Source organism: Xiphophorus hellerii, chromosome 1 (assembly GCF_003331165.1).
Source record: "Xiphophorus hellerii strain 12219 chromosome 1, Xiphophorus_hellerii-4.1, whole genome shotgun sequence".
Classification (NCBI taxonomy): domain Eukaryota; kingdom Metazoa; phylum Chordata; class Actinopteri; order Cyprinodontiformes; family Poeciliidae; genus Xiphophorus; species Xiphophorus hellerii.
The window spans coordinates 8,713,815-8,731,862 of NC_045672.1; the positions used below are offsets into that span (position 1 = coordinate 8,713,815).

General features: G+C 37.9%; 2 protein-coding genes across 5 annotated transcripts; one reads left to right on the forward strand and one right to left on the reverse strand.

Moving 5' to 3' along the window:
* Positions 1-96: 96 nt before the first annotated feature.
* On the reverse strand, positions 97-6,046 carry LOC116724887 (solute carrier family 25 member 45-like). Of its 4 annotated transcripts, none has more exons than XM_032570675.1 (7): positions 5,601-6,046; positions 4,241-4,379; positions 4,119-4,162; positions 3,967-4,038; positions 3,673-3,861; positions 2,404-2,638; positions 97-1,340 (listed from the first exon to the last, which is right to left on the reverse strand). In XM_032570675.1, the coding sequence occupies exons 2-7, from the start codon at positions 4,275-4,277 to the stop codon at positions 1,060-1,062; spliced, it is 858 nt and encodes a 285-aa protein (XP_032426566.1). In that variant the 5' UTR covers positions 4,278-4,379; positions 5,601-6,046; the 3' UTR covers positions 97-1,059. The 4 variants fall into 4 exon arrangements, with proteins under 4 accessions (XP_032426566.1, XP_032426559.1, XP_032426573.1 ...); XM_032570668.1 differs by lacking the exon at positions 5,601-6,046 and adding an exon at positions 4,645-4,773; XM_032570682.1 differs by lacking the exons at positions 4,241-4,379; positions 5,601-6,046 and having other exon boundaries at positions 3,963-4,038; positions 4,119-4,152.
* A 104-nt stretch (positions 6,047-6,150) lies between these two features.
* On the forward strand, positions 6,151-10,788 carry mad2l2 (mitotic arrest deficient 2 like 2). The gene is made up of 8 exons (XM_032570700.1): positions 6,151-6,446; positions 7,305-7,423; positions 7,506-7,577; positions 7,645-7,745; positions 7,854-7,948; positions 8,526-8,599; positions 9,965-10,057; positions 10,210-10,788. The coding sequence occupies exons 1-8, from the start codon at positions 6,407-6,409 to the stop codon at positions 10,246-10,248; spliced, it is 633 nt and encodes a 210-aa protein (XP_032426591.1). The 5' UTR covers positions 6,151-6,406; the 3' UTR covers positions 10,249-10,788.
* Positions 10,789-18,048: the final 7,260 nt, after the last annotated feature.

Below are 18,048 nucleotides of genomic sequence, written 5' to 3' on the forward strand. Positions count from 1 at the left end.
AAAATGCTGCCTCACATATTATCTAAACACATATATACACGACACACCAAAAGAATTCTCTGGTATTTTCAAGGACAACAAAAAAATACACTCTAATAATAGTAACCCTTTTAATACAGTTCTTTATTATTTTTGAGAATTACAGTACATACAGCATAAAGTGTATTTGAAAGTTGTGTGCAGAAAAAACGTGTTTCGCATTGGTGACCTGTTTCAAGGCAAAACTCATCGGCTTTTAAAGTCTAAAACTAGTTTAACGCATAAATTCGGATCTTACATGTTGACAGCTTGCAATAAAACCTTCAGGGTCAGATAACAACACTTATCATAAGCAAACAAGCAGAATAATTCAAAACATTTCAAACGTCCTGGGATTAGGATTGGCCTTAACAGATCATCCAAATCTGCAAGACGAGTGGCGAACTAGCATCTTTGAGGTAGATGTGTGGTAACAACATAAATCTTTAAAGATTCACATTTGTAGCTACCAAAGGACTTGGCAAAGCCAAATAATTCATGTATGTGAATCTAAAAGACATTTTACATGGCTCAAAAACTTGAAGAAATTAAGAACAATAAATGAAACACCGAGTCCAGTCATGTCTATAAAATAAGCCTATCTGTGATGATTATGCCCCTCATTTGTACAGTGCACATACTTTGGAACGAAGGGTGTCATTTTTAGTTTTGCTACTTTTGCTGTGACGGCTTCGTTTTACTTTTTTTTTTAATACTTGACCATCTAACCTAAGAGTTAGGTAATAATAGGTTTTGCTGTTGAAAGTAAGAGTATTTGCACATCTGCAACATGGAACACTTTCTACAGTAAAAATATTGGATTCTCTGTTGTGTTACTGAGGTATTGAGGTATAAAGCTGCTTAGCTTTGTTTATCTTTTATCAGAGCATACATTACCTCATATAACGACAAACTTTGGCTGTTTTAGCCTTGATCTGTGGACAGATTTTTGCATCTCTTTGCAATATCACCTTGAAAATATCAGACGTAGCGTTAACTTCCTTGCGTCCTTTGGCGCTTATTCACTGAAAATAGTTTTTCCTATTTGCCTGATGGACAGAAGCTCTTCAGCAGACTCTCGTAGGTCAGGAAGGTCACGGCGTTGACGGGGAACGCCCTGACGCTGTTCAGCAGGAGGCCTTTGAAGAAGACTCTGACTCCTTCCTCCTTCAAGCTCACTCTCATGCAGTGCAGGACCCCGCTGTACTGCTGACCACCGGCTCCAGACATCTGGAGCCGAGCTTTCACGACGTCCATGGGCGTGGCACATGCCCAGGTCACCACACCTGCCACGCCTCCTGCCATCAGTATGGCAAAGGTACCTGAAGACGGAGGAAACATTAGCATTCACTTTGGAAATCGTGGAGATCTTTGATGGTCGGTGTTTTAAAATGAAATGACGCTAAATGCAGTTTTCAACCTTTCATCACATCACCACCTTTAGCTTAAAAGGTTTTTCATCTGATGTGATAGACTAACACGATTTATTTTATTTATTTATTCAATTATTTCAAACATGACGGCAGTATAAAATAACAGATATAAACAAGGAATGCAAAAGACGTATGTTTTGTACCACAATAATCTTAACATGCTTGAAAAGGAGTAGGAAGAAGTGAAAAAAAAAAAAAAAGTGCCTAAAATAGAGCCTAAATGTGAAGTGGAAGGGAAATCTCTAAATTTTGTTCAAACAAAAGTGCAGAAAGTGTAGTGTGAAATTCTGTTGAGGCTGCTTTGTGTACACCTCAAAAACACAAAACCTTACCAAGTGTTTTTGGTCTGTCTAGTGCAAATATCTTAGTACACTTGAAATAAGACAAAACTGACTTACAAGTATCTGCTGAGCAAGATATAAGAGTTGTTTTAAGTTAATAATTTCTTAATATAGATGAAAAAGTACTAATTCAAATGGCAGATTATTTCACTTTTAACAGTGTCTTGGGAAAAATGTCTTCTTTTAAGTGAAATAATCTGCCAGTGGAAGAAGTATTGTCAATATTATAGTAGTACTGTAGTACTATCAACATTATTATTTATATATATAGCTTATTGTGATCCTCCTACGCACACACCAAAGACATCACATAACCTCTGACCTGTAATTTTCACTCCAATAGCAGACTTTCTGGCCTAACTTTCTACTTTTCTTTGGTCATTTTTGAAAGCCAGGCATTAGTCTTATTTGTGCAACATGTAGCTCTTATGTTTGCTGTGCTAATATACTAGTGGTTGTGCAAACAGCAAATATGAACCTTCTAGGTGTGACTCTTTTCAAGTACTTTTTTTTTTTTTTTAATTATTGAACAGTAATTACATTATTTTGGCTTTCATCCTGGCATAGTCTGACTGACTCATGGTTTCTTGTGTCAGTGAGCTCAGCCTGACCTGGCTCTTCTCCGGTCTCAGTCAGGGCCTTACGAATGAGCTCATAAGGCAGGAAATAGAGTCCGTAGCATGGTACGTCCCTCAGAGCCAGAGCCGCCCCTCCTCTATAGAGACCCCTGACCCCCTCCTGTTGGAGTATGACTGCCACACAGTGTATGGGTCCACGGTACCGCTCGGCCGTTGTTTGACCCTGCAGACGCACCTTCACCAGATCAATCGGGGCACAAACCAGCACCTGGGAGCAAAGAATTTTAAAGGGATAATCCACTCAAATGACTGAAGATTTAATTTGTTGAACGTATTTTTGGCACGTTGTCGCTTACTGTCCCATGAAAATCTGTAATGCTTCAGACCGCCAAACAAACTTTAATGTCAGTTAAGAAAAGAAAATAGCAAGTTATGGTAAGTGAATACAAAATGTACATTTCAAATGACGATTTTGTGTATTAGGAGGAAGAGATTTCCAAACAAATGTGAACATATAACTTCCCTCTTGTTAAATCAACATTTGATTAATTTAATCTGACACATCTTTATCACTGTTGGTTTAAGGGGCAATTATATTTTAAAATAGGGCCAAGTTGGGACAGATACCCTTTAATCCTTATTAATTAAATCCTTATTTGAAAAAAAAAGCTTTCTGCATTTAATCAGGTTATAGCTGTGTGATATTGAAGTAAGTGCAATCATTCGAAATGGTAAACTCTATAAAGCGCCAATACATTTTTATGGCATAAGTATAAATTGTCTCATTAAAATAATAAACCCAAAAACTTCTTGTACTTCTCTTCGTGTCCTTAATTTTGATTTTTTTTTTTAAAAAAACAACAAAAAACAAAAATGTTATTGTTCTGGTAACAGTTGAGGTTTGGGCATGTGCTGCCATCTGCAGGCGAATTAAATAAATGATTTAGATTAGGTTTAAAAAACAAAATCCAACTTTAATAAGTTTTTGCTGTTTGAAGGCAGGCTTAATGAAATACATTAAGCCTTTGCATTTGTGTTTTGACTTACACTCCAGACTTTCTAGCAATGTAAAAATCTGTAAGACATCATTGACTTCTTGCTTACTTTAAGCCCGTCCTTAATCGTATTAAAATTCATGTCACAATTAATATGCTTTTGCTTGTTTTCACTCTTTATGTTCTTTAAAAGAACAGTCTTCATTCTGAAGCCCAAGCTCCAACAGAATCACAGGCATATTCGTTCACCCGAGGCTCTGCAAGAAGATGTTTGTGTGAAAACCAATGAGCCGATGAGTGAGCTCACCTGCACCATGCCTGAAAAGCAACCCGCAGTAAAGACTTGTAGTGAAGACACTTGTTTGCGGTGGCTGGTGAGACGACGATCAGACTGAGAGAGGTAATCTAAAGCATTACTGTAGGAGCCAAAGACAATGGAGTTGACAAGGCCAGTGGTCAAAACAGGGAAGGACATGCCCTTGAAGAATCCGTGGAACTGATAGAGAAGATACAAAACATTAACATCAACCTCATAATCCTAATTGCAACAGGTTTGTGCTTAATCAGAAATACAAAACAAAACAAAGGATGAGTCACCTACTCCTTCGTTCAAGTATGTCTTGGTCACACAGTCAAATATCCCTTTATACACAGACTTGGCTTGCAGACGCACCTACGAATACAACATTGTTCCATCATAAGCATGATTTAGACACAATGACACATTAACAGGCTTTCAGAGCTCCATGTAACCTTCACTGTGTCCAACGGATGTCCCACTGCGATTCCCACTGCACCTGCAAAAGCCATCAAGGGAGACGTTACATCAGCCATTCAAGCATCGTGCTGTATTTGCTTCACAAGTATTTTTCTACCTGAAATGCTCCCAGCTACGAACTCCAAAAACGGCATGACTTCACAATCTGCAAGGAGGTCCGGGTACGTGTGCCCTTTCAACGGTTATGCACAGCAAGGCATTTACAGCAGCGTATGTTCAAACTCCACCATGGCCAGCTGTTGGATAGTTAATATGTGAAGAAGTGAAAAAACTAGGTGAAAAGTGAACACTCCTCCAGTCTGTAGCATTTTTTTTTACAGTAGATAAGCCTCTCTGAGTTGTACCAAGAGTTAAATCAAAACCATTTTACTTTCATCGGAAGGGTGAGTTCGGTTGAACAGTTTAGGCTTGTACAAAAACAGCAATTCCACATGCAGGTTATATCAATGTGAAACATGGCCTCTAATTAAGAGGTTTGTGAAGTGAGACCACAGTGCTTACCATCTGAAAGTGTCACCTCATTGTCATGGTTTCCTGACAGATCTGCATAAAGTAAAGCTCATCTACATTCTTTGCATAGAGTTGCAGGTTGTGGCTGATCTTTGGCTTCAACTCTGAGCAGGTTGTAAAATCAGCCCAGCCGGATTTTCAAAATAAAAGACTTCATTGACTGCTCTGTGTTAGGAATGTGTAGCTGTAGACCACACATCAACATTTTTCTTCGTATTTATTTGCAGAATTATCCGAATTCTACTCTCAATTTTTTTTTTTTGTAGAACAGTCTAATGATGCCTGGAACATGTGTAAAACTTGATTTGTATTTTATTTTACAGATTTACTGCTTTTAAGAAACAGAAGACAAAAACAATAACTGCATTTGCCAATCATAATTATATTAGCATGGATTTGTTTGAAAACAGACGCAATTGCTAAACATTTATCTGGAAAGATATTATTTTAAAATGGCAATAAATGTTATATTCCCCGCTTTATTCTTCACATATGAAAAGCAAAATGCATAAAAATTGCCGTTTGTTTATGGCATGTTGCCATGCAATACAAATACCTCGCATCTGTTTCCAGACTTTGCCACATTTCAACCACAACCTCCAATATGTATAACGGGACTTTTAGAAACAGCACAAAGAACGGAAGAAAATGTGAAGTGGGGGAAAAAGATATAAAGGGTTTCTTTATGAAGCTGTTCATTCACTAATGTTTTCCGACAAACCTAGGATATTGCCACAGAACAGCTGCACCAGCTGTGGCTGTAATATCAATAAAATATAGGGGGGGGGGGGGGGGGGAAACAAGGTGTAGGAATCATTTTACACATTTTAAACTGCATGTTAAATAATCATACATTTTTGCATAAGAATGGGAAGTACAAAAAAAAAATCAGCTAATAGAAAATAGCAGAAAGAACATAGAAAATGCCAAAAGACGTTTTGTCTCACCCAAATGACACGAGCAATGGTGAGAATGAAGTAGCTGTCAAGAATTTGTTCAATATGTTAATTTATTATTATTTTTCTTTTATTGCTGAAGTAATCCGTTCCGAAGTAATCTTGTCCTTGCAGGGTCACGGGGAAGATCCAGCGGGTATGGACAAGAGGTGGGGTACAGTCTGGACAGGTCACTAGTCCATCACAGGGCAAAGCAAAGTGCTCATGGTCATTTAGAGACACAGCTGAAATTTCATTCTATTAATTAAAGAGAAATGCATGTGAATTACTTTCTTTTCTTTTTTTTTAAAGAAGTTAATAATTATTTTGAAGCAAATTTGACCAAGGTTTCAAATTTCTTTGAAACCGAACTGATCTGTTCCCCCTATTGCCCAGCTTAATGGCAGAATGCACTGTTATGTTAAAAATACGCAATACATCTGGAAGAACAGAGAAAAACAAAACCAACCGCGCCAAAGGTTAAGCTTACGTCATCATTGTTGGACATTGTTGGAGCGAGCCAAAACAATACGCTGCGTCATTCACGTGCGCCACGAGGCTTTCCTCGGCAACATCACGGAATTAGCCGCTCTTTTGGTTGTTAAGAAGATTATAATATACGCATTTAAGTTTGTTTGCTTTGCTGCCACTGTTCTCTGATAATAGGAGGTCATTTTAATTCTTGACATTTCTGCCAAACATCGACACAAAAGAGGAATGTTAAGCAAGTAGCAGCAAAACGAATATTTTACTGCTTCCCAAGCAGAGCTAGCTCGAAGAAACATTTTTCCTCTATTCTCTTTGTTGGGAAATTGACAATGACAACCCTGACAAGACAAGACCTTAACTTTGGACAAGGTAAGACAGCCAGCCTAATAAAACTGTGAGTTGGTTTTATTTTTGGAAGCTGTGTGTTCTCTGAGTCCCCGGTAAACACAGCAGCACGTTTCTTTTCGTAGTTTTAATATTCGGACAATATTTGAAGCTTAATAGAGAGATGAAATAAGTGGAAATATATGCTATAAAGGTATAGCATATATTTCTATAGTATATATGCTGTTTTTTATTATTATTATAAAATAGAACATCAGATTTGTTTTATAGTGCTGGAGTTGATCATTTAGCTGTTTTATTCTCATCCTAAACAATAAGAACAAGTTAAGGATTCACGGAGAGTCGGATATTTTAGCGGGGTTTGATTTTAACATAAAATTCTAACCCTAACCCATTTATGAGGTTCAGTCATTTTTCTAAAACCTAAAATATTTGAGGCTGTAAATAAAACATAAATGTTCACTCCGAATGTGAAAACCGTGATCATACATAAACCACGTGAATGAGAAACAATGTATATTTCATTTTTGCTGTTGTTTATTATGCAATGCCTAGTAAAAGTATGTAAACCTCTTGAACTTTTTTTTCTTCACCTTTTGTCACATTATAATCACAAACTTCAGCTGTTTTGATTGGATTTCTTTAGAGAAAGTGTGGCCTATGCAAGTATTTACACTCCTAGATTGCATACTTTTCAGAACCACCCTTTGCTAACGGTGGGCCAAAATGCAGTTTTAGTTTCCTGCTAATGTTTATTACTGCTTGATTTGACTAATGTAACATCATTAAATAACTTCCTGTCGCAGTTTGGTTCATGTTTGTCATCCTCCTCCCTTAAACAGTGCATAAGTGGCCTGATTCAGGGTTACCCCTCTCTTCCAGTGGTTGCTGATATTTTGTGCGAGTTCCTGGAAGTCGCAATTCATCTCATCCTGTATGTGCGTGAAGTCTATCCCTCTGGAATCTTTCAGAAGAGGAAGAAATACAACGTACCAGTGCAGGTAGAGACTTCTGAAGAAATGCACGACACGTCTAAGACGGATCTGCTTGACTGTGTTCTGTTTTTGGCACAATTATCCTCAGATGTCCTGTCACCCTGAGCTGAATCAGTACATCCAAGACACTTTACATTGTGTGAAGCCACTCATCGAGAAGGTAAGACGAGCTCGGCTGGTTTTTTTCTCTGCGACGGCGCTGATGGTTTATCATATTCACGTCATAGAACGATGCAGAGAAGGTGGTCGTGGTCATCATGGACAAAGAGCATCATCCGGTCGAGAGATTTGTGTTTGAGATCTCCCAACCTCCTCTGCTCTCAATCAGGTTTGCAGCCTCTTTTTGGACCAGCAATACCCAAAGTGCAGCTACCTTTTGTCAATGTCACTTCAATTGTATTTTTTGATCACTAACTGGAGTAATTGATTGGCACAGCTCAGACACTTTGTTGTCGCACGTGGAGCAGCTGCTGAGAGCGTTCATCCTGAAGATCAGCGTGTGTGACGCTGTTTTGAACAACAACCCCCCAGGTGAGAGGAGTTATCACTGTAAGCTCCTAAACGGTAAACACAAATAGAATAACAATCATAATGTGTTAAACGTTGACTTGATAGGTCAACAGTGAGCCTGTCGCAACAAACAATTAATTAGTCACATCATAAATTAAAATGATCTCTAATAATTTCCATTGTGGTGATGAATATTTTTTGAAGGGCGATTTTGTTGACAGAGTGATAATCCATTTTATTTATGGTTTTGGTTGTTCTTGGTTTTTATTTTCTTGCTTGTCTTATTTATTCTTTTCAGTTGTTTTATTTTGGATATTTAAAATGTCTTCCAGTTCCAGTGTGGCATGTTCTGTACAAAATTATTATAATTATTATTAATTAATTAGCCTATGAGAGGTTGAACTTGCATTATTATGCCATTATGAACGTGTTAGATGAAAATGGTCTCAAAGCGACAATGTTATCATTTATCGCAATCGTTTCTGGGACAATTTATTGTCCAGAAAAACTTGCTATCATGCCTACAGTACTAGTCGACAGCAGTAAAAAGATATTGAATTGACAGTGAAAACAGTGAAATGTGTTGTTTCTGTCTCAGGTTGTTCTTTCACAGTGCTTGTGCACACCAGAGATGCTGCTACGCGCAACATGGAGAAGGTTCAAGTCATTAAGGTGAGCGTTTTCTCAGGACTGTAAAATTATTTATAGTCCTACGTCTTTTCACATTTTTAATCTCACACAAAAAAATTGATTTTTTTTTTTGTGTGAGATTAAAACATGTCATTTGCATTTATGTTCAGCCTCCTTTACTCTGATGCCCTCCAAATAAAATGTACTTGCTAATTATAGGTCAGCCTGTTTTTCAGAAGTAAACGAGAAGGTGAGGTGTTTTAGGCAAAGTGCTGTTAGAGCAGTACGTCAGATTTCTAAAACTTGACTAACAGTTATAAAGCAAAGCAGACTGCCTGGAAACTCCGGGAGGAAGAATATCAGTCACAGGCAAAACTGAAACCAAAGAAAAATAACCAAAGAAATCCCAAAACAAAAAATAAACAAGTACATAAAAAGCATGCTGGTTATAAGTTGTGAAGTAATGATGCTTCTTCTACAGGGTTTGTTTACTTTATATTGAGATGCGTGTTACTTTCTTATAGAGGGCATTGAGGAAACATTCACAGCACTTTTGTTATGTTCCAACCTTATTCCAGATTGAATTAAATTAATGTCTTTCCTCAAAATTCTGCACAAATACTTAATTATGACTATGTGGAAATAAGGTGTAGATATGTTTTCAAATTTATTGAAAATAGGAGAGAGTGATTGATTTAAAACAATTTGTATTCTCTGACATAATATGTGGAAAAAGTGAGACGCTGTGAATACTTTCCGGATGCTGAAAAACAGCAATGTGCAAATTACTGACAGGTAGATTTTAAAGTACTTTGCAAAAACATTTAAATAAATTTGGGTATTGTTTTTTTTATTGAACTATTTTCAACAGATTTTTTCCCATTAATAGTCTGAAATAATCCCTCTTCTCTCAATAATAAGTTCTTCAGAACTCACTGTCTCAATAAGGTTAAATGTAATACATAAGTAATCACAATTTGGGAAACGGTTCTAGTCTATAACTTACTTATTCTGTCTCTGTTGTTTTAAAGTTTCAGTGATTTCTTACTTTTTAGGTTCAGTTTGATTTATTTTCTTAATCCTTTTATGTAAAGAAATACACCATTTTTTTTAGACCTAATTCAGATTAAACTGAATATCTAGGTCAACTTTCCATTTAACTTTCTTTTAATAATAACAAAATATGAAAGGAATTTGTTCAACCCTAGTTCTTCCTGACCTTTGACCTTAGCTAGAAATCAAATTTGGACATTTGAGCATGAACTGTGGTCTGTCACATGACATCCCACTTAAATACGTAGTAATTGAAATGTGACAAAATGTGAAAAGGTTAACTTTGCTATAAAATGTTAACACAAAACAAGCATTTTCATGGGTTTAGTCACTTGTGCACATTTACATCTTCAGGATTTTCCATGGATCGTCGCAGACGAGCAGGAAGTTCACATGAAGGAGCCGAGACTCATTCCACTGAAGTCCATGACGTCCGACATAGTGAAGGTCAGCTGAGAGAAAAATAAAACAAGAATCACTGTGACGTTCAAACGTGTCGGAACATTTCCTGTGAAGCGGTTTGCCAAAATGTCTTTCATGTCATGTGTTTAAGCGTCTCTGTTTACTGCTCTTCATGTTTGTTTGTTTGGCTGTCACAGATGCAGCTCTATGTGGAGGAGAGAGCCCAGAAAACGTAGCGAGAGACGACAGGTCGCGCTGTAAAAAGCTCATGGGTGACGGCTGCACATCATAAGCAGAATATTCATCACAGCCTGTGGGTGCAAGATGAGCATCTGAAAACATGGCGTCAGGAAGTGTGAAATATACCTGATGGGAAATATCTGAGGTGCTTTCCTTTTGATGCGTCTGGCATTGCGAGTCAGACTGAAACACTAGGATGCCGTTCGCCAAATCCTAAATGAAATATGCTGTTTGGAAAGGTGATTTTCTGTGTGAAGTTGTAGCTCCAGTGAGAGTACCATTAATACAATTCAAGATGTGTTTATTGTTGTTGTTTTTTTTGTAAAAGTACTGTTTGGTCCTGTCTGACTGTTTAATGAACAGTTTTTAACTACCTGTTTATTAAAAATTACACCATGAATTTATTATGATTGACCTGTCAATCATACATTAGTTGGCTTCAAGAAGTGCCTATGCATTCATGTGTTGCCAAATCATGATGTGTTGAAATGCCATTGTTCTGAAATGATTTACAATAAAAAAAGCATTGCATTCTTTTTATATGGCAATGTTCTTGGACAGATCGGTCACCAAGCTGTTGGATGAGATCAAACCCCATGAACAATACAGGAAACACATAGTGGAACTAAGCTTTAATTTTCCAAAACAATTCGTAGAATGAACCGTTCCTGCATAATATAAGTCTGTCCCTAAGGGTTAGATTGAGATGGCTTCTCTATTCTTTTAGGTGCATGCATATGGTTGATCTTTGATGATCTCAGGAAACATTTATTAGTATCTTTAAAATGATAGCGGCACAAATGAAAAGTATTGCTGCACAACCAATTTTGTGTAATTTGAAGTAGGTGAGGGGCCAGCTTCACTAAAGTTATTCTATTCTATTCCAGCAACAAATATTTTCCCTAATGTGTTTATTATAATTCTTTAAAATATCTCTATACCTCACCCTCATAGTTTCTCTTACACACACAACTTCACACAACAAATACAGCAAACATAAGATAATATATACTAAATATTTCTAACACAACTGTTTTCTTCAATTTCTTCCACTAAAACATGTTTTTACAGCTACTTCTCCAAATCTACCTATATGCAGGCTGATAATTTAATAATTGTTTATGCAAATGTTTTAGTTAAATTTCATTTCTCTAACAGATTCTCTGTGTAGATAAAAAACAAATTCACTAGATTGGCAGTGGCTCTGTGTCTTTGATTTCCTCTAGAATACCTCATTCATTATCAATGCTCTTAGTTACTTCTCTGCCATTAGAAAATACTTATAGTGCTTAAACACAGAAAGTGTAAGCCTGACATAAATATCGAAGCATCCCTATAAATTGTATTTGGGGCAAATCTAGAGTAGCCCCCAGAGGATTCCCAAAGGGACCATGTCAAATGGATTCTCACCCAAACGTAGACTGTTTGGGTGAGAACTCCCATGCACCCTTTAGAATCCTGCTGAGAGCGTAAAGCTGGTCCAGTGGTCCATGGCTGGGACAAAAATTGCACTGCTCTTCCAGAATCCAAGGTCTGACTGTCTGATGGACCTGCCATTCCAGAACCCATGAAAAGACCTTAACAGGTAGGCTTCAGAGTGTGATCCCCCAGTAGTAGGAACACGCTCTATGGTCCCCCTTTTTGAATAGGGGGACCAGCACCCTGGTCTGTCAATCCTGGGGAACTGTCCCTCTTGTTCACACAATATTGCAAAGTTGTATCAACCAACACAACATCAAGAACTTTAAGGAACTCCAGGAAAATCTCATCCACCCACAGGGCCTTCCTCTGAGGTACTTTCACCCACCTCAGTGACATCTTCACCAGGAATTGGAAAGCTCGACTCAAGGTCCTCAGGCTCAGCTTCCTCAGTGGAAGACGCGCTGGTGGAATTGAGAAGTTCTTCACAGAATTCTGTCCAATGACACACAATGCCCCTTGTGGAGGATGGTGAACCATCTGGTCAAGACACCGGATGGTGGACCAGAATCACCTCTAAGTCAACAATATCCATCTAGGTCTCACTGAATGTTGAAGTTCCCCAGTACAACATGGAAGTCTCTCTCCAAGGATTCCTAAACGATTGGATAATCTGAACTACTGTTTGCACAAACAGCCAAACTCATCCTCCCTCACGTAGGAGGAGGGACCCTGCCGTGTTGTTCACTGTTTGAACTCCAAAGTACATTTACCAAGATGGGGGAGTAACAAGTATGCCCACTCCTGCTCTGTGCCTCTCAGCAATGGCAACTCCAGTGTGAAAAAGTGTCCAATCCTTGTCAAAGAGAGTGTTTCCAGAAAAAGGGCAGTGGGTCAAGATGAGTCCAACAATTTTAAACCTTCCAAACTCACACACCAGCTTCGGCTTCTTCTTCACTAGAATGCTGACATGCCACATTCTGATGTACATTAATAATTTACTCTGACATAAAATGTTAGACATAAAAGCCAATGAGAGAATTTTACAAACTATTCCTTAGAAAGGAATTTCTCTTTGTTGAAAATAGTAGTCGTTTGCAACTTCATAAACCTTTGTTGTTATCGCTGCATGAAAAATACCCATCAGAGTGTATTTAAAAGCAAATAAGAGGAGACACACACACGTACTCCACCAACTGTTACAATTAGCAGAAGTAGAAGTTTCTAACTGCGCTGATTTGGGTTCATGGGCCAAAGTTTTAGCTTGAGTAGATTTTTGAGTTGAATTCTTTACCTGCCTACATTTGCATTTTGAGGTTTGTGTTTGAGGTAATGTATTAGATGAAGTCTGAAGCTGCTTTGATTTATCAGTCCCAGCTTCTGTCTGAGTAGATTTGTCCATTGTATGCCGTTTAGATGTCAAATGTTCAGTCTGTGTATATTCATTGCTCCAATTTTTAATTTGAGTTGATATTTCAGCTGTACAGATTTTAGGTTGCTGTCTTGCTTCAACTGCAATGTTTGGTGTTTCAAGCAGACCTATAGGTTCACCTACAGCATCAAATTCCTCTGTGATACTTTGTCCAACTTTTTCCAGCAGTATTTGTTCCTCTTGTTTTATCTCGAGCTGCACTTTCAAGTCCCTATTTGCTTCTCTGAGAGACTCTGTCAACTCATACATTTCACAAATCATGCGCTCATATTGGGCGTTCTGAGAAATATGTTTGCTGTTTTCCTCCTCCAAGTGCAAAATCTTTTCCACTAAACTTTCTGTGTTCTTTGAAATCGCAGCTTCATCTATTAATGCTGCTATCTTCAACTTCAGACTAGTGATTTCAGCATTTAATCCATCAATCTTGTCGGTCAGAGAGGATTCTTCCTTTCTTCTTTCTTCTTCCGTATCCATCATATGACTGTTCAGTGTTTTTGATATTGATAATTTGTGTTTTAATTCAGCTATTTCGTGTGAACGTTGTTCTGTTTCACGCTGGTGTTCTGCTTCTCTGTCTTTTTCCTGAAGTTCTAGATTGTATAAAGCGTCTCTCAGTCGTTGGTTCTCCTCTGTAAACTTTAAATACATTTGCTGAAGAAGCTGTTCGTTTTTTTCACAAACCTGATTGTTTTCCATTCTCACCGTAAAACTACAAATATTTTCCACTATTTAAAAACGTGTCTTCTGAAAGAGGTCAGTTCCTTGCAAATGAAAGGAATGGTGAATTCTGAACATGAACTATTCGTCACTATACGTCACCGACATTTAATGCGTCATAATGACAACAGGTCTGTGCTGCCTCGTCAGATTTTCCAAACTCTGTGTTGTCTGTTGCGTACAAAGCCTGTTCTGGTATCGCTCTGAGCATGCGCAGTGCCACGACGTAGGTTGATGGTCCGAGGAACCAGCGCCATAGAGAGGAAGAGAGTCGAGACACCCACTGAACGCGGTACCGAGCCACGCAGCTCTAAATAGGTCCAAACATCTCAGCGCTGTTAGTCAGTTTGAATGGCTTCTGCCACGTCACGCAAATAAACTTATTTTCTTACTTTCTCCCACAACGCCGCTAATTGTTGAGCAATAATGAACTGATTCCTTCACTATGCATTTTATCAATGCACTTTTAGACGCGACAGGGATAATTATCAGCGTTATAAATTTAGAAGGAAGAGAGACTAAAACACCGTGGACTATATGTTAAATAAGAGTCTATGAAATGCACTTAACATAGGCGTGTGTGGCGGGATGGTGTTCCACCCTCCCAACTACTTCTTCTTCTTCTTCTTCTTTAGATTTTAACGGCAGCTTGCATCCAATTATGTTGCACTACTGCCCTCTATTGCCTCCTACCACCTACTCCTCAAAGACTCTTAAAAATCCCAGTGTTTTTTAAAAAACGAAAAATCTTCTTTTTCCCCTCAATACTATTCAGCTGACCGATCACCTTGTCAAATTTCAATTCCCTACTAACACCTAGTTCTGTTTTTAATAATCTTCTTTGACTTGCGTATTTCCTACATTTAATCAAAACATGTTCCACTGTTTCTACTTCATCACACCATCTACATAAACCAGTAAGGTGTTTCCCCATCTTAAAAAGAGTTCCGTTTAGGAAACTATGCCCAGTTCGTATTCTATTTATAATTATCTCTTCCCTCCTGTTTAATCCTCTGATCCTTTCTACATCGACTGTTTTTTGCATTCTAAATAAATGTCTTCCTTTTATTTCATTTACCCACCTATCTTCCCATATCTTCTTGCTTTCTTTCCAAATTATACTTTTGCCTTCAGATTTAGATAACTTTATTTGCATATCAATATCATCTTTTTTAATTGTCTCCTTAGCCATCCTGTCCGCTCTTTCATTCCCCATAATACCTACATGAGCAGGAGTCCAGAATAATACAACATTTTTATTTTGTTCACATATCCTATGATGAACCGCCATAATCTCATATAAAATATTTTGATGATTTTTTGTACGTCCCTTTCCGATACTCGTCAACGCAGATAGAGAGTCACTACAAACTATTATTTTATTCCTATTAGTTTCCTCCACCCATTCTAAAGCTACTAAAATAGCACCTAGTTCTACCGCGAATACACTCAAATAATCAGATGTTCTTTTTGAAATACTAATCTTTAATTCAGGAATCACTACAGCTATACTGGTTGCTTCACTTTTAGGGTCTTTCGACCCATCCGTATAAATTTGCAAATATTCATTATATTTATTCTGCATTTGATTATAAAATTCTTGGCAAGTATCTAATGTGTTCCTTTTCCTAATATTTGTTAGTGTTCTGTCTACATTAATATATTTCCAAATCCATGTCGGTCTCAAAGGCCACAATACAGTTGGACTAAATTCCTTATAATATACATTACAAATTTTCGCTCTATCATCCCCAACCCACCCAAAACTATCCATTTGTTTCTTTCCTCTTTCCCAACACTCTCCTAATAATTTCTTAACCGGGTGATCTGCATTATGTCCTTTTAAACTTATCCAATAATTTACCATTAGCTGCTGTCTTCTAATGCATAATGGCATTTCTCCTGACTCTACTTGTAATGCACATATTGGTGTTGATTTAACTGCCCCTAAACATATTCTCAGTGCTCGGGCTTGAATAACATCTAACTTTTTTAACCTAGTTTTAGCTGCTGATCCATACACCACACTCCCATAATCTATTCTTGATCTAATTAGAGACACATATATATTTCTAAGGGAATCGAAATTTGCACCCCATGTCAACCCAGCTAAACACCTCATAATGTTTAGAACCTTTTTAGTCTTCTCCATAATATGTTCTATGTGATTTCCCCAAGTTAGTTTCTTATCAAAAACTACTCCCAAAAAACGAAACCAATCAACCCTTTCTAACTCTTTCCCATATAAACACAACTTTTTATCAACCCCTATTTTTTTATTTGTGAAAAACATTACTTTTGTCTTTTCAATTGAAAATTTAAAGCCCCACTTTACTCCCCACTTACTCACTTTATCTATACCTTCCTGTATTTTAACAATAAGATGGTCCACATTTCTTCCCTTTTTCCATAATGCTCCATCATCAGCAAAAAGTGACTTACCAAAACCAATGGATATTTCTTTAAAAATATCGTTGATCATAACTGAAAATAATGTTGGACTTACCACACTTCCTTGAGGGGTTCCATTTTCTATTTTACATATTTCCGAAAACTGACATCCTATTTTAACTTGAATATTTCTATCCCTTAAAAAATCCCATAACCAATTAAACATATTACCTCCTATACCTATCTGATGTAATTTAATCATTAACCCTTCCCTCCATAACATATCATATGTTTTCTCCACATCAAAAAACACAGCAACAACAGTTTCTTTATTAATCTGAGCTTTTCTAATATCATCCTCTAAACATAAAATAGGATCCATTGTTCCTCTCCCTCTACGAAAACCACTCACCCTCCCAACTATGTTCACCACGTGTATCAAGTAGTGTGCAGTTGATTGGTGGGCGGGGCAAATAGCTTTATAGCTGAGCAGGCCGCTGCCAGGTGTGTGTCTTTGTTTCCCCTACTACATGACGACTGCCCAAGTGGCTGGTGTGCTTGATCCGCTCATCTGAATTGTAAGTGCCATTTTGTACCATCTGGCTGGGATTGTGGTTAGGTTTTGGTGCTATACCTGCCGTGCGTTTCTGCAGCGTTGCTCGGCTGGCGTTAGCGGCTGCAGCTGGAGGTTGTTGCGGCGTGCGGCTTCCATCTAGCCCTCTGCTGATCCGCTCTCTCCCTGGGTCGGCTGTGCTACTACTCCTGGGTAAGCTACCTGTTTAGATTTTAATTTACTTTACCTGAATCCACGGGTTTTCTAATGCGTTTTTTTGGTTTAGGATTGTTTTGGAGTTGCAGCGCTTGGACGCTCTGCTGTCTTGTCTTGCCGGTGTTTGTTTGGGCTGCTCTGAAGGAAACCCGTTGTTGATTGGACAGGCTGATCGAGCGGGGCACGACTCCTCTGGCCCATTTGAAGGGCATTGAAATTGGACGACGACGATTTGTTCCACCGGTTAAAGTGTTTGTGTTTTTTTTCCTTTTACAGTTTGTTTGCTTATTATTGAACTTACTAATGAGTTTGCTTTTTTTGTTTTGATTTACTAATTTGTTTTCTTTTGCATTACATGTTTTGTTTGTTCATTTATTTTTTTGGAATAATTCAAGTTGTCACTTTTGTCACATGATCCCTTTTCATTTCCAGGGACAGAGTAGTGGGCCCAAAGCCATGCTTTTAAAAAGAAATGTTTTAAATGAAATTGTTTAAATAAAATATTGTGAACTATTCTGTGTTCTGGCGCATCTTGTTTTAAAAAGAACCCCCCTGCTGGTCACACGTGTCTACAGTTTTATAATAACGTTATGCACGTAAATATAAAAAAACAGGAGCAACAATAACCATTGTAGTTTCTGATGTCCTCTGTTTATGAGACTGCTATACCTCGTCGTCTGTGCCAGCAATTAGACCTATTTTACCATATCTACATTCTACAAAGAAATTTATATACAGGAAGGTGACCAAGAACCTGATGGTCACTCTGTCAGAGCTTCAGTATTCCTCTGTGGAGAGAGGAGAATCAGCTGAGTAGAGGACACAATCCTATGGCCACAACTACAAATACTTAGTAAAAGGGATAAGCACAGATGTTGTGGATATATGAGGGGCGGGATTACGTGTTATTTGTGATTGTAGATCACCTGTTGCGGACCTAGTGAGTGGGTGATGGGGGGAGGTTTACCTTTTGCTGACCGCCTTATGCTAGTATGTTTTTTTGTCTTTGATCACTGTTTAAATCTGCGGATCCAATTTTAATGCTGCTTTGAACACTGTTCTGGATAT

Excerpts from the sequence above, each read along its gene's own strand:
- LOC116724887 (XM_032570675.1), bottom strand. The coding sequence starts at position 4,277 with ATGCCGTTTTTGGAGTTCGTAGCTGGGAGCATTTCAG. Across the intron at positions 4,039-4,118 it reads ATCCGTTGGACACAGTGAAG|GTGCGTCTGCAAGCCAAGTC; the intron begins GTTACATGGAGC and ends TTGTATTCGTAG. Across the intron at positions 2,639-3,672 it reads GCTTTTCAGGCATGGTGCAG|GTGCTGGTTTGTGCCCCGAT; the intron begins GTGAGCTCACTC and ends CTTTGCTCCCAG.
- mad2l2 (XM_032570700.1), top strand. The coding sequence starts at position 6,407 with ATGACAACCCTGACAAGACAAGACCTTAACTTTGGACAAG. Across the intron at positions 6,447-7,304 it reads AGACCTTAACTTTGGACAAG|TGGTTGCTGATATTTTGTGC; the intron begins GTAAGACAGCCA and ends CCTCTCTTCCAG. Across the intron at positions 7,578-7,644 it reads TGAAGCCACTCATCGAGAAG|AACGATGCAGAGAAGGTGGT; the intron begins GTAAGACGAGCT and ends TTCACGTCATAG.